The sequence below is a fragment of the Pocillopora damicornis genome, chromosome 2, assembly GCF_964200805.1.
Source record: "Pocillopora damicornis chromosome 2, jaPocDami1.2, whole genome shotgun sequence".
Taxonomy (NCBI): domain Eukaryota; kingdom Metazoa; phylum Cnidaria; class Anthozoa; order Scleractinia; family Pocilloporidae; genus Pocillopora; species Pocillopora damicornis.
In genome coordinates, this window is record NC_142671.1 from 31,958,712 (window position 1) to 31,975,363 (window position 16,652).

The following is a 16,652-nucleotide window of genomic DNA, read 5'->3' on the forward strand; positions in this document are numbered from 1 at the left end:
TAAATTTAAATTGACAAAAAAATTATAATGTCAAGTTTACGTTCATTTCATCTTCCTTGCACCATTTCCACAAAGTCCAGTTGATTATTTACGTCAAAAAAAGGAATGAACAACTTCCATCAAGCTTAATGCAGTTAACGAAAAAAATTACGCATTGCTTTTTAAGCATTAAGGTCACGAAAATAAGGAAAAAGATTACCAACTAAAGCAGTCCTTGATCGTTCATCAAACTCTCCTTGTCAGCACCTTTGGAAAGGCATGAGGAACAGTATGGAGAATATACATACTGATGTTGGGGTGTAGAGGATTATAAACAAGCCTTAATTATACATGTTATGAAATGGCTCGTCCGATCGAGTGGCGCTGCTATAATGGAGATTACACTATTAAAACAGACTGTCACAAGAAAGAGGGAAAAAACTCTGTTGACTTTGAAATAAAATGTTTATAAAATTGATAGCATAAATCACCATAGACCCACATAAGCAGTTAAGGTAATCTTCATTATAGAGGCGGCGCTCTCTTATTGCATATAAGCTTGATATTAAACGTATTTCACACAGCCTGCTGACGCTTACTCATTTTAAGGGACCCGTTTTTTTTTTCCTATTTTTTTCGGAAGGGATGGGAGGCAGGGTCACGTGGTTTTCAGGGGCAGCTGTGTGCGTGTCAATCCGGCTGCCAACAGAGCGCCAATTTGAAAGATAAATTTTTGTTCTAGAGTTTTGCCACTTTTTCTTTTGGATATGTCCTTGTCTTTCCTTTCTACGTCGCGAAGGTGTGCTCGGAATCGGTCACTCGGTCGTCTTCCTGTTTTACTGATGTATCCATTTTTTCAAAAAGTGCGAAAATTTGATATTATCTTACAAATCGGCCCTCTTAACCCCCAAGGTATCAAAGAACGCTTTCCATTCAACTAATTTTTTTTCTTGTAACCACGTTCCTACAATAGCACCAATAGCGTACTCCATTTTCTGCATATAAACACAACGTACAATCCTCCATTAGCTCTGACAAAAGCTAACGCTCGAGACGTCAGCTTTAGAAACTCCTTACGGTGGCCAATTTACATTATCAACTCAGTTGATAAAAACCCAAATGATTTTGTTGTACTCCCCTTCCGACCCAGCTCCACAGTTTCTTTAAAAACATACCCGTTTTATTAAAGGGGTAAGTTTCGTCCATTCGCTCTGACGAAGAGCTAAGAAAGTCGAAACGTTAGCTTTGAAACTCTTTACTGTGGCCAGTTTACGTTATCAACTCAGTTAAAAATAATCAATTACCTTGTTACCTCCTTTAATTTATTAGTTCACTGTGGGGCACGTTTGGTCCTGTGCACTTTTACCAGAAAGCTTTAATAACATTGATATTGATGATGATAATAATAATAATAATAATAATAATAGAGATAATACTAATAAAAATAAAATGATTAGTAATAATAAGGATTGAGAGCATATATAAAGGGTCTCTATGCTCTTACGATGCCACAAAATAAAATAACCTTTAAAAGTGGAAACGACTTTCGCCAATGGAAATCTATAGAAAATATATTTACTTCTATTTAAAAAGGCTTCTCTTTTTGTTTTACAATAAAGAATCCTTTAAATTCCCAAGGCGTTACTTTAAATTTTTAAAACGAACTTTCTTTCCAAAGCTAACAACAGTGTCGTCAGCATGCTCTATACTCTCATAAAGCACGCTACAATAAGCCAAACAGAATCCCTGTTAGAATAGTTCAAATAATCTTATTGGCCGTACAAGACTAAATCTGTCAAAAATGTCAAACCATCAAAATTCAAAAACCATCAAAGTTCACGTTCCGCAATAGTTTACAAACCTAATAGTTCAGCAAGTCGAATTTACCTCTTTCGCCTGGAGTCTTTTAGTCTCCAATACAAAATCTGAACGAGAAATGTTCAGTGAAACCCGGCCGAATTGTGGCTCATAAAAACACGCAAGTTTTTTCAGATGACAATTAGAAAATAAACTGTTCAAACGCGTGTTTTATGAATGAACGACAACCGAATTTACCGGAATATGAAGATTGCTCGGAATGACAGCGCCGTAAAACTCGGCTGCGGTGACTGATGTGTCCTTCCACTCAACGCCTCGGAATGAATATCAGAGCAAGCTTTTAGTTGTTCTCTTAAGAGGCGGCCGATGTAGTTTCTGAGGCTTACTTGACTGCGATGACCGGAAATCGACAAGATGAGCTAGCCGCGTTGGACCTCAGCACGACACCGTCATGATTAGTATGAGTTTTGGCATTCACCCCAGTTTGGCTGTATTTTTCATCATTCCTGTTTTGTTCTGTTTCGTTTTTGAACACGAAATTATATATAAAACACGAGCGTTAGCTGTGCTTGATTTTTATTACGCAAAGTAAGCTTGCATTCTAGCTAAGTTTGAAAACCTTCAAAACTCGGACCGTCCATTTCGTTTACTCTTTGAGGATTTTCGTCTCTGCTTACCTTATAATAACGTCAATTAAGGCGCCTGGTATGTTAACAAACCTTCTTTGGTTCCTCTGTTGTTATTTGCCGACTTACCTGTTCCGAAATTTCAATTTCAATTAAAGAAAAAAAAAAACTAGGGAAAAGTCCCGGAGAAAGTCGGACATAGTACAATTTGGCAGACGGCGTGACAGCTTTAGCTCAGCTCTATACTGTATGCTCTCGTAGAGCACGCTCTTTCAACCAATGACAGTGCGCGTTATATCCGAAATGTATTATAAACCTATATATTATGTGTCGAGAGGAAATCAGCTGACATTCTCTTGCATACATATATTTATATCTGTGCATATTCAAACCTAAATAATAAGTAAGTTCTAACAAATATACGTTTAGACTGAGCTTTTGAAACTACTTTAGACAAAAATCCCCGCGTGAGGGCTGTATGCGATGGCGTTAGCAGGGCCTTAAAGAGCTGTGCGGCCCCGTGAGCTGGGAACTGAGAGAAGAAAAGAAGAAAAAGAAAGATAAAATTACTAATGACTGAGTTAGGTCGGGCCAGACGGGAAAGTATTTGGCTCCCAGCCGTGAAGCACAGACCCCGCTGCGTTCGGTCTGTATGTCTTGACCTCGAGTCAAAAATTTTCCCCTTCCGGCCCTCCCCCTCTGTCAACAAGTACACACATGTATTATTATATGGCAAGTAAATCCGAGCGTTTTGATTGGTTCTTACTCGGTCCGCATTTTACCATATTTGTGTATGCAAATCTGAAAAAGTTAAAATAAACAAGTTTGGTCCGGTCTGAGTTTCATATTAGTCTAAAAGTAATAACATGATTTCGAGTGCAATTTGGTGTTAATAAGCACGAGTGAATTTTTCAAAGATAACAAATTTGACCGTAAATTTTCGATATCTTGATTTTAAGAGTTTGTCTTCAAATCCATTTTTTAGTGAATCTTTGTTTGGCATGGAAATACAGCAATAAAATCGATAAATCACCATGGCCCCAAACGGCGAAAAATCTTAGCAAAAAGCAAACGGTATGTCATTTATAATCTTGACAGGTAACGAGACAGGTGCACTTGAGGGCAAAGTTTGCGAAAGAAACTAAATAGAGAAGGTTTGCGCACAGAATTTTAACCAGAGCATCCTTTACAAGAGTTAACAAAGCTTGAGGTAAGGTATAGACGCAACTATCTAGAACTTTTTCAGCGTCCTCTTTGAAAAGTCATTTCTAAACAATGTACTGTCAAAGCTTGTTTGAGCAACAATGGGTTGTGCAACTCCTCAGTGTTAAACGTAATAGAGACCAAATAGAAATGAAGAAGAGTTCATATTCTCTTGGAGCAGACTTTTCTGTGGCGAAAATTAGCATGCTTTTACCATTTTTTTTCTGTTCTCAACGATTTCAATATTTTTTTTCAAGTTATTGCCGCGGCAAAAAGAGTAAAGAAAATTTTCATGGATAACAACGTTGGACGCAAAATATATTATTCAAATGACTGTGGATTCATGAAAATCATAGATGTTAACTGATGATTAAGAAATAAATGTGAAAGCGATTTTCGCAGTAATGAGAACTACTCGAGCAGTAGTGAAAATAAGGTCTGAAAAAAATCAGGCCTGTATGGGATTTGAAAACATGGCTTTTGCGATACTGGTGCAGTGCTCTACCAACCCTTAAGTTAACAAGCCAAATGGGAGCTAGTTATTATGTTACCTCGTAAGAAACCCGTGAACTGATGAATAAATGACTGTGAATATATGAAAGTCATATATATGAACTGTGGGCCAAGAAATGTTTATGAAAGGGATCTTCGCGGCTAATAGTGAACACTGCTTAAATTAAGCGGAGGTAAAAAAATGCTTATTCAGACGACTGTGAATATATGAAAGTCATATATTTGAACTGCGGATAAAGACGTTAATATGAACGCGATCTTCGCAGTAATGAAAACTACTTGGGCAGTAATGAAAATAAGGCCTTATTTTCACTACTGCTCAAGCAGTGTTCATTACTGCGATGATCGCTTTCATATTCATGTGCCTATTCAGTTAGTAAAAATACTACAACAAATCTATTAGCACGATGTCATGATGTCTCTGAAATGTTCTTCAGGACTCTTCAATAGTTACCTACGCATGCATCCTGACAATTCAAAATATGAATAACGAATTTGAAATGTCCAAAGTGTCGAAAGTGGATTGGTTGCAATTAATTTGACTGGATATCAAAGATTAAGCGTTTGTCAAAAATGATCAGATTTCAGACTTAAACGACTCAATATTTCGTCAAATATATATTGGAGAGTCGTGCACTTAACTCAAACTTTGTTAGGTAGGCTGCACTTTGCTTTTGTGCTGATCGTGAATCGACGGGCATGTACTCAGACCGTTGTTGCTTTTCTTATTAGTTTCGCCTTGAAGAGTGTTTTTTTCTCAATTTAAAGGAAAATGTAAAGGGTTTTTGGTTACACAAGTGAAGGCGATGTGAAAAAATATTAATTATTCAGTCTTTGATATCCAATGATGAAGTTAGATACGTTGAATGAAAAATATGCACCTGTCGACTAATTGGAACCCACTCTGCATCGCTTGTCCATGAATCATGAGTATTCAATGATAGCTGTGATTAGGATATGTGGGCATCACTTGCATATTGGCTTATATTTTAGCCAATGCACAAAATGAACACTAAAAAACCTCGGCTGTCATATCGTCCGCGAATCTAAAGAAAATAGCAATTCTGAGGGAATACTGAAGCTTTTAAAAATAAGTAAGGGGTATATTTCTCTTTCCTTCTTTATTCCGTTCTTTCTTTTTTTTCTTCCTTTTTATAAAGACTAGATGTTTGTGAAATGTGCCAGTGAAGAATGGTTTCGATAGCAACATTTTTCTTGCCATTAGTAAAATTAACCACAGCAATCATCATTATAGATATCTAGTTCAAAGCTTAATGAATAAAACCAGTTGGTCGTCAATCAAGGGATGGCATTAAACAGTTTTTTAAGCCGATTTCTGGCTTCAGAATTCGTATTGTTATCATCAAAATGAATAAAACAGACGTCTTTAAAGCAATAATTTACCAAATAATCAAATTACAGTAGAAGTTTCGATGAACTGTCAATAGACACATTTTTTTTGCCGTTGTTGTTGCTCTCCTCGTAAGGACAAAAGGCAAAAAGCTGATTGTCAAGCCGAGCCAAGAGAGAACGGAACATTACGAGATCAAAAGACACTGTGAGCAAAATTCAAGGGTCTCGCACTACACATTACAATCACTGAAAAAAACCGACAATTCATTTTGCCCCGAGGCAATCGTGCTCTCAAGGAAATTAAGCCGAATTTTTTATGGAGGATTTTGGACGCACGTCTCCTCTTCAAAACCTATGAAAAGAAAAACTAGGAGAGCAAGATTAGCTGCGATATCCAGCATTGTTTTCACTGTAAAACGGTTGGTAAAGAGACAGTATTTGCTAATTCAAACTACAGCTTGTAACTATGAAGTGAGAGCACTCGGAGTCTATTTTCGGTGTAAGGAATATTTACTTGGACTTCACTTAATGACCATAGAAACATTTGCGGCTCAAAGAAGCCGAGGATCGCTGTCAAGTTTTACGAACACTTTGATTGAGTAAACACTTGATCAATACGAAGGAAATGAAGGCCAACTGAGAGCGATGTGCGTCACAAATCGAAAGGATGGAAAAAGGAACGTAGAAGATCCAAGTGTCGGTCGGTTATAAATTTTCATAGAAATGAAAAAAACAACAACAACAACGAAGTTGACTCCAAGAAATACGCAACAACAACGTGCGTACATGATGCGTACTGACCTTTTACACTGCCCAATCACAAGTATGAAGCGCACACTGTCCTTTTAGTGGTCAAATTTGGCTTAAATTGAAAATTTTAGTTTTAGTTTTGATGAACAGTAAGTATAAGCTTGAGTGAAGTTTTTTTTAATAAAAAAATAATAAAGTACAAGTACTTAGACCATAGCTTGCCTATATTCAATATTTCTGCACAAGCTAAGTCAAATATCCGAAATTACGTTTGATTATCGTATGTCAGAAATTAATATTCCTTTTTTACTTTCCAGTAGCATGCACGCTACATATTTCACTAACGTAAGGCTGTGTTCTCATTCTTGAGCAGAAATACAACTACGAAGATGTCCCTTTACAAATACTCAGAGGCTGCCCAAATTGGAATCACTGCCGCTTTCTGCTTCTTGGTAATTGCGGACCTCATCGGCAATACCTTGGTTTGCCTGGTAGTCTACCGCAACCGAATAATGCGCAGCCCTATGAACTATCTTTTGGTCAACCTAGCGGCTTCGGATATAACTGTGGCGATTTTCATCGCGGTGCGCTATATCTTCCCACTGCTGTTCATGCATCCGAAAGGAAGAGCCGGTGACGTGGTTTGCCAGTTGTTCACAGGGGAAGCATTTGTATGGGTGGGTGCGCTCGCCTCCACTTTCTCCCTCGTCTGCATAGCGGTAGAGCGCTATCTCGCTATTAAATTCCCCTACGACGAGCGCAAGCGGGTAACAACCGCCAAGTTAAAATGTGTTGTTGTATTCAGCTGGGTGTTCGCCGCATCGTGGAACTTACCCCTTTTCCTTTATGTACGCTACGACCCTGTTAGCGAGTTCTGCCTGTTCCAATGGCCCACAGCAAGTTTCCCGCAAGTTCACAGCCCACTATGCACCGTGTTGTACGGGGTTCTACCGATTTCCATCATGAGTTACTTGTATTCTAAGCTGGTTTACAAGCTGTGGTTTCGTCCTTTGGTTACCTCGACCATGGTCCAACAGAGTAAGCTACGTTACACCAGAAAGTCCGCTCGGTTAGTGGTCACCGTAAGCGTGGTTTACTCGATCTGTTGGATACCCAACCTAGTAGTGTACGTCTTCTCTTCATTCAGCACACAGCAACTGTACTCTGCCGTACACACGACAAGCATCGTCTTGGTCACTTTTAATTCTGCTATCAATCCTGTATTATACAGCTTGCAGAGTGACCGTTTCAGAAGGCATATGCTGGCGCTACTACCGTTTGGTTGCTCCACCAGGCAGTGTCGAGTATCCCCCGCGGTTATATCGAAAGGGAATGCTACGAGCAAGGCCTCACGTCCCACACAGATTACTCCGCTTTTGAGTAGGGGCCCTGTCGCTTGAATATTATAGCCCTGTGAGACCCAAAAGGGCTGTACATCCATTGAACGCTTGCCACTGTTTCCTAACCTCTTAGAATGACTAGAAGACTAATTTTATCTACAGTATCTCTCCTGAAGTCAATATTCGGGTAGTGAAAAGAAAGATGATCGCCATTTAATGAGGATCTTGATTGTTAAACAAATTCTCCTTGTAAGCATCATAGTAAATTCATAGAGAGCAGTATAGAGAATAAGCGCACTGATTCTAGGGGGTAACGGGGTAATTCGGGTCTATGGTGTGACACTTAGCGACCCAAATCTTGGAAGGAACTGAAGGGAGAGCTCAAGGATTCTCGCCGCTCTTCGCCAGGCCTCGAGGACATGGTTTTATAACTTTGCGACTGAAGCTTAAAGAACGACTGTGGATATAAGGACCATCATTTTTCTGTGTGTGTGTGTGTGTGTGGGGGGGTATGAGAATTTTTTTTCTGTAACATTTTTTTTAAACATGAACATCCCTGCAAACATTTGTTCCTTACATCATCTTCATGCAAACAATTTTTCCCATTTTTTTTCGATGTTCTTTTTATGGTGCTAAATATTACCATTGCATTATTAAACTATTTTACGAAGAACATAATCAATAGTGCTATAGCCACTTATTTAATCGATATACACTCCACTAACCTTTTAAAATTTTTTGGCTGCTACTAACGCAAATAAAAGTCATACAACAGGAAATAGGCAAAGGGAGTAACGGGCGTTTTAAGCGATTCCACAATACCGAAGTCCTGATCCTCTTTGTTGATGTTTCCACGAGCTATCATACTCGCACCACCCAGCTTGTGATACCAAGGGCGAAGGTAGGCACACTGCTGATTTGAAATGATTGCCGTTGCCATAGGTCACTCCAAATAAACTTTAAAGTAGCAATGGTAAATATAGCCAAGATCGAAGAATATTTATTTGTTTAATACAGTTTTGAGAAAAATACCTAATATATGAAGTTTTGTAGTAGAACAAAATATTGACAAGCAACGTTGAGATTTAATTGCCACAACAAATTCCCATTTTTTCAAGAAATATTGAGCTATTTTCAGATTTGTTATTTGCGTAATACAGAATGACCCCTTTTTAGTGCCCTAATTGTGTTAATTTTATACTAATGCTTCCATTTAGATATATGAAAATTCACATATTTGCACTGCGGTGGAAAGATGAAATTAGAAGATCCTCGCAGCTAAGAACACTACTGAAACTAGTAGTTGTAAGTAGGACCTGAAAAAAATTTCAGGCCCGTACGGGATTTGAACCCATGACCTCTGCGATACCGGTGCAGCGCTCTACTAATTGAGCTAACAAGCCAACTGGGAGCTGGTCAATGAATTGGGTACAAATAAACATCCGAGTGAATGAAGATTTAGATATATGAAAATTCACATATTTGCACTGCGGTGGAAAGATGAAATTAGAAGATCCTCGCAGCTAAGAACACTACTGAAACTAGTAGTTGTAAGTAGGACCTGAAAAAAATTTCAGGCCCGTACGGGATTTGAACCCATGACCTCTGCGATACCGGTGCAGCGCTCTACCAATTGAGCTAACAAGCCAACTGGGAGCTGGTCAATGAATTGGGTACAAATAAACATCCGAGTGAATGAAGATTTAGATATATGAAAATTCACATATTTGCACTGCGGTGGAAAGATGAAATTAGAAGATCCTAAGTGTTCTTAGCTGCGAGAAATTAGAAGATCCTAGTGTTCTTAGCTGCGAGGATCTTCTAATTTCATCTTTCCACCGCAGTGCAAATATGTGAATTTTCATATATCTAAATCTTCATTCACTCGGATGTTTATTTGTACCCAATTCATTGACCAGCTCCCAGTTGGCTTGTTAGCTCAATTGGTAGAGCGCTGCACCGGTATCGCAGAGGTCATGGGTTCAAATCCCGTACGGGCCTGAAATTTTTTTCAGGTCCTACTTACAACTACTAGTTTCAGTAGTGTTCTTAGCTGCGAGGATCTTCTAATTTCATCTTTCCACCGCAGTGCAAATATGTGAATTTTCATATATCTAAATCTTCATTCACTCGGATGTTTATTTGCTTCCATTTGTTGACTTTTCTGTAAATATATTTTTATTTACCCAATCACGTTTGCAAATAGTTTATTTTGTCTTTTCAGACCCTGCAGACAGTTTTTTTTCAATATTTCTCACACCCCCCCCCCCCCTCCAGAAAAATAATGCTCCGTCCCTAAGAGTATCATATAAGTATTTGAACTGCGGGTTAATAAATGAAGATAAGAGTGATCATTGCACAGCGGTTACCACTACTCTGGCAAAAAAAGAAAAAAAAATTCAGGCTTGTACGTCAGTTGAACCCATGATCTCTGAGATACCGCTGCCGCGCCGCACCGGTTTGTCGGCTCAGGTTGTTGGGCGGTGCTTTACCACTTAAGCTAACAAGCCAACTGGGAGCTTAAAGACGGGTTAAAATTTGAATGTTTCCAAAAATGTTTTAACTTCGGTAACTGAATCTGATTATTGGAGAAAGGTGGCCGTGGCCACTGCAAGTCTGGATAGAAAGGCAACATTTCAGAGAAGTTGTTCAGTCTCACTAAACCATCGTGAAAGTACGCCAGAGGTTCAAGTGAACCTCACACAACAGTCAGTCGATTCCTTTAACTTTGTAATTTGCATGTACCTAATGCTGAGGGAAAAAAAAGGTCTGTAAATAAAACGATTGTATTTTAAGATCAGACATAGTCAGCTTTCTTTAATTTATGACCTTTTCAATTAAGGCTTAGGTGCATGTACCGTTGTATACTTGTGTGTATATTTTATTTGGTAGCGCACAAAAACAACGAAATCGTCTCTGATAAACCGCGACAAAAGAGTTGACATACATATCCAAGTTTGGTCGGGAGCTTTTGTTAATTAAATTGCATCGCCTAATTATTTCATTCCACTAGGTCCCTCGAAAAAATTTATATTGTGGGCAGCCCAAGCTCACTTCTCGAGAAAAAGCCAACGATTAATTCATGAAAGCGTCAGGCGTTGTATGACTCGGTGTTAAGTTACGAGAGGAACCGTTGAAAATTAGAACATGTTATTAGGAATAGTATGGGGAACGAAATATGGCCGACTTACAACGATAAATAATTCGAACTATGAATATTTAAACGTCAGGAATAACAGTGATGGTAAAGCCAGCTTAAAACCGCAGAAATCGCCAGAAACTACAACAGACACACAGGATTTGAGTAAATTTTATTGATTTATCGAGATTTAACATGTAAAATGTTCATATTTCAAAATATGTTATCCAATGGCTCGTTCGATAGAGTGGCGCTGCTATACAGGAGATTACACTATTACGCCAGACTATCGCGAGAAAGAGGGAAAGAAATCTGTTGACTTTGAAATAAAATGTCTGTAATTGATGGAAATATTTCACTCTGACGAAGGGCTAAGAAAGTCGGAACATCAGCTTTGAAACCCTTTACGGTGGAGAATTTTCGTTATCAACTCAGTTGGTAATACTAAATTACCCTGTTACCCCTTTTATCAGTTAATTATAGGCACGTTTGGTCCCGTGCACTTTTACTAAAAAACGTTAATAATTTTGATATTTATGATAATAATAACCACAATAAAATTATTAGTAATAATAATGATTGACAGCATGTTTACAAGGTCTCTACGCTCTTTCGATGCCAGAAAATTAAAATAACCTTTAACAATGAAAAGGACTGTCGCCAGTCGAAATTTTAAGGAAATATATTAACATCCATACCTTCATGTGTCTAGAAGAAATTAGCTGATATTCTCTCAATTTCACTCAATTTATTCAATGCCCTTTGAACAAAAAAAGGAAAGTGAGATAGTTTGCCCCACAAATATCTGGAAAGCTAATTGTGGCGGAGCAACACAAGTACATGAATAACAGAAATTATCTAACATCTAAAGACAAGGACTCATTGACTTCCAAATGATAACACAGAAAAAGAAAGGCAGATATTTAAACCCTTAGCAAGTGTATCTATGTACCTACTTTTTAATTAATCATGGGGTCTTGAAAATAGTTATCCTCTTTTTCCAAGATATCAAATAGCAATTTGCGGAGAACTCTTTTGAAAGCTTTCTTTCGAAGGTCTGTTATATAGCTTGGTATCTTATTCCACCGCTTTACTCCGAGCCGAGAGAAAGAATTGTTTTGTATTTCTAGTCTCGAACTTTTAACATAGAACTTTCCAGACGTAGACGATCGTGCATTGTATAAGTGAATATTAGAAGTTTTCTGAAATAAATTCAACATGTTTGCTAGGGCTTTATCATCATTGATATCGTGCATTAAGGATGATACCGACTCATAATAAAGAAAAGTTATTTGAAACACGTTAGCTTCGAGAAATAAAGGAATTGCATGGTCGTGCCAGTCTGCGAAGTACAGCAAACGAAGAGCTCTTTTCTAAAGAATTAGAATTTTGTTAAGATAAGTCTTGCATGCCTGACACCAGGCAGCAAGACCATAGGTTAAATAAGGATGAATTAGTGACTTATAGATATTCAGTAATATTGGTCGAGGAACAGAGTGGCGTAGCTTTGCAATTAGCCCAACATTTTCACTAATTTTTGTAACAATAGAATCGACGTGGTATTTCCAAGGTATTTTATGTAAACTTTAGACTCGAGGCAAACATATATATTCTTTTCATTATCAAACATGCAAAGTTTTGGTTGGAAAGCAAGTCGCTTTTGGTAAGGATGAAAAATTACAAAGTTGGATTCTTTTAATGTTAAGTGTTAGTTTGTTGGCTGTCAACTAGCTATAAAGATTTTGTAGCTCATTGTCGACTATTGTCTCAAGATCTCTCAGATTGTTTTCCGCATACAAAATATTAGTGTCGTTTGCTAAGAGGTAAAACCTAAATTTATTTGAGCATCTATGGATATCATTGACATATAGCAAAAAAAGCAATGGTCCAAGAATTGATCCTTGAGGAGCACCACATCCAAAGCCCGCTCTATCTGCTATATGATGGCCTTCTTGCGTTGTTTGCGTGCGATGATTTTTGATATACGTGGAGAACCAATCATTAATTAATTAATCCACGAAGCCATAGTGATTGACCTTATCAAGCAAAATGTCGTGATCGACGGTTTCGAAAGCCTTTTTAAGATCAATGAATACTCCACAGGATAGCAATCGTTGATTCATGTTTGTCTGTATATCATAAGCAATATCTAATATTGCGTGTTGGGTTGAATGCTCCTTACGAAAGCCGTGTTATGAGGAATACAAAAGTTCGTGTTTCTTTATATAGCTCGTCAATCTGTTTTAAATAATTTTGTCGAATACTCTATCAAAATTTGAAAGTAAAGAGATAGGTCTATAGTTGTTTGCGTCAGTATCATCTTTTATCTTAAATATTGGCGTAATTTTAGCAATTTTGAGCTTTGATAGATAAGTTCAGGAGCTATGACGGCACTTGAAGATTTGAAGAGTTTGGTAGGTGAGGAGTATAAACCATAAGATTTATCATTCGGTACAAGTAATATTTCTGACAATAATTCTTCGGGTAAAACTGGTTGAAAAGGAAGGATGAAATTGGAGATTTGCACTTATCAACATAGTTTAGACGACGTTTTTGGGGAATGAGCAGGTTATTAGCAGGTCTGTTTCCGGCTGTTGCAAGGTGTTTATTAATAACGTATTCGCGAACCTTCCTTTACAATTTTGTTGCGACTATTAAAATCCTTTCGTGCGGATATGACTTTTAAGTTTCTTTTCCGTCGATGTAAAAGTTCATTGATTCCTTGCCAGATTTTTTCATGTTGCTCATATTATTTTCGAAAAATGTATCATAATATCTCCTTTTGCTCAAGTGTATCAGTGTACAAATTTTATCTCTATAGTGTTCCTACCTAACTTTGTCTCCAGTTGCATATAATTTATTTTTAAATTTAGTCGCCGCTCTAATTCCATTAGTTATCCAAGGTTTAGATAGCTGCTTTGCTTTGCGATTAGATAATTTTTTCATGGGGGCGTGTTTGTCGACAATTGTATTATATTTGTTGTAAAACGATGAAAACAATTTGTTCACAGAATTCGTTCCATTTGCAATTATTCGATTCCAGTCAATTTCAGACAACTCATAGTGAAAGCGACCAGCAGAGAGTCTTAGTCACATATTTTATACTTTTTAACTTGTTGAAGTCTATCTTTCGCTGAAGTTGTGATATAGAACTGCGAAAAATGATCACTAATATCAGAAATAATGTCTCCGCCAGCGAGAAGTCTGCGAGGATCGTTAACGAAGATGTTGTCAATCAACGTAGCAGAAGTTCTATGAACGCGCTTCGGTTTGTCCTGTTGGAATAAGATAACAGCTTCGAAGAGAGATTAAAAAATTCCTGGCTTATTTTAGATGATTCACACTCGAGTAGATCTATATTAAAATCACCCATGATATAAAAGTTCTTGTCATCAGATACCAATATTTCTACTGTCTTACCTAAATACGTCAGGAAATAATTGGGCGAATTGTGTTGACCATAAATTATTCCACAAATGATGTTTTTATGGTTGAAAAAAGAGATTTCAATTCAGAGGACTTGGAATGCCTCATTTGATATTTTTTTTCAAGAAAATTGTAGTCAAGTGATTGATCAACTAAGAGGCCAGCGCCTCCAGAGGCTAGTGGCGTTGGCACGTGCTCAAGAACATAACCTAGAATACACTAGCTTCCACAGTGGCAATAGTATTCGTTAGATTTCTCATGGAATGCGTAAAGTGATAACTATTCTTTTATGGAGAGATGTTTTTTCTTCATTCCAAGAACGTGGGAAAGGAAGAATTCCGTGTGCATAAGGAATTGAACCTTAGACATTCAGATCTGTTCTCCGATGAGCCACATAGACTTTACCGTGAGAAGGTCTTAGGTTCGTATCCTCCTGTGGACTCGGACTGTTTTCTTTGTCTCACGCTCCTGGACAAGACGGAAAACACCATCTTTTTTAATTCTGCCGGTGCATCCTTTTATGTATTCACCGACTCTGTTCGTCAAGCATGGTTCTCAAACGTTATCAAGCTCTTTTAGTATCAAGAACTAAGGTTTTTTTTGTCTCAGGTATGACAAGAACAGGTCTACAAAGACAATAAGAAGAAAGTCGGGGCAATCTTGAACAAAATAGGTAGTCACTGATTTTTTTCAATGCCATCAAATCTGGCTTCGCCAGAGGAGGTTTTACCTTCAAACGTGACCATTTCTGTAGCTAAAATTAGCATGTGTTGACCATTTATTTTTTTTCTTTTCTCAACGATTTACACAGTTTTTTTTTCAAGTTATTACCGCGACAAAAAGAGAAAAGAAGATTTTCACGGATAACAACGTTGAATGGAGGATATTCTTATTCAAATGACTGTGAATTCATGAAAATCATAGATATTGATTGCTGATCAAGAGATAAATATGAAAGCGATTTTCGCAGTAATGAGAACTACTCAAGCAGTAGTGAAAATAAGCTCTGAAAAAAATCAGGCCGGTATGGGATTTGAAACCATGGCTTTTGCGATACTGGTGCAGTGCTCTACCAACTGAGCCAACAAGCCAACTGAGAGCTGGTTCTTATGTTAGTTAGTCGGGAACCCGTGAATTGTTTTTGAAATCTGCTAGTGAAGCATGGTTTCCAGCAATATTTTTTTCCGCCATTAGTAAAATTAAACACAGCAGTCATCATTATAGATATTTAGTTCAACGCTTAATGAATAAGACCAGTTTGTCGTCAGTCAGTAGATGACATTGACCAATTTTTTAAGCCGATTTCTTGCCTCAGAATCCGTATTGTTATCACCAAAATGTATAAAACAGACGTCTTCAGAGCGATAATTTTATCAAATAATAAAATTACATTAGAAGTTTCGATGAACTGTCATTAGACAAATTTTTTTTCGCCGCTGTCGTTGCTTTCCTCGTGAGGGAAAGAGACAAAAAGCTGATTGCCAACGCGAGCCAAGAGAGAACGGAACATCACGAGATCAAAAGACACTGTGAGCAAAATCCAAGGGTCTCACAATACACATCACAGCCACAGAAAAAAACAGACAATTTATTTTACCCCGAGGCAATTCTGCTCTCAAGGAAATTAAGTCAAATTCTGATAGGGATTTTGGACGCACGTCTTCTCTTCAAAATGAGTGGAAAGAAAAACTTGGAGAGCAAGATTATCTGCGATATCCAGCGTTGTTTTCAATATAAAACGGTCAGTTAGGAGACAGTATTTACTAGCTTCAAACTACAGCTTATAACTATATAGTGGGAGCACTTGGAGTCTATTTTCGTGGTAAGGAATATTTATTTGGACTTCACTGAGTGACCATGGAAACATTCGCTGTTCAGAAGCCGAGGATCGCTGCCAAGTTTTACAAACACTTTGACTGAGTAAACACTTGATCAATATAAAGGAAATGAAAATAGCTGATACATATATATATATATAGCAATATTGATATCGGCGCTATATAAGTATTATTGTTATTGAATGAAAGCCAGCTGAGGGCGATGTGCGTCACAAATCGAAAGGATGGGCAAATAAACGAAGGAGATCCAAGTGTCGGTCGAAAATAAATGTTCACAAAAATAAATGAAAAAAAATCAACAACAAAGTTGACTCCGAGAAATGTGCGACAACAACGTGCGTACATGATGTGTACTGACCTATTACACAGTCCAATCACAAGCATGAAGCGTTCACTGTCCTTTTGGTGGTCAAATTCGCCTCAAATTGAAAATTTCTGTTTCAGTTTTGATCAACAATATCATATAAGCTTGAGTGAAGCATTTTGAATAAAAAAAATGGATTGATAAGTACAAGTACATAGACGATAGCTTACCTATATTCAATATTTCTGCGCAATCTAAGTCCAATATCCGAAATTCCGTTTGAGTATCGTATGCCAGAAATAGCTGTTCCTTTTTTACTTTCCAGAAGCATGCGCGCTACATATTTCACTAGCGTTACGCTGT

The 16,652-nt window shown here is 37.7% G+C and overlaps 1 protein-coding gene across 1 annotated transcript; it reads left to right on the plus strand.

Moving 5' to 3' along the window:
- Window positions 1-2,793: 2,793 nt before the first annotated feature.
- Window positions 2,794-8,046, plus strand: LOC149050861 (QRFP-like peptide receptor). The gene has a single exon (XM_089196295.1). The coding sequence runs from the start codon at window positions 6,632-6,634 to the stop codon at window positions 7,640-7,642; it is 1,011 nt and encodes a 336-aa protein (XP_089052421.1). The 5' UTR covers window positions 2,794-6,631; the 3' UTR covers window positions 7,643-8,046.
- The last annotated feature ends 8,606 nt before the right edge of the window (window positions 8,047-16,652 follow it).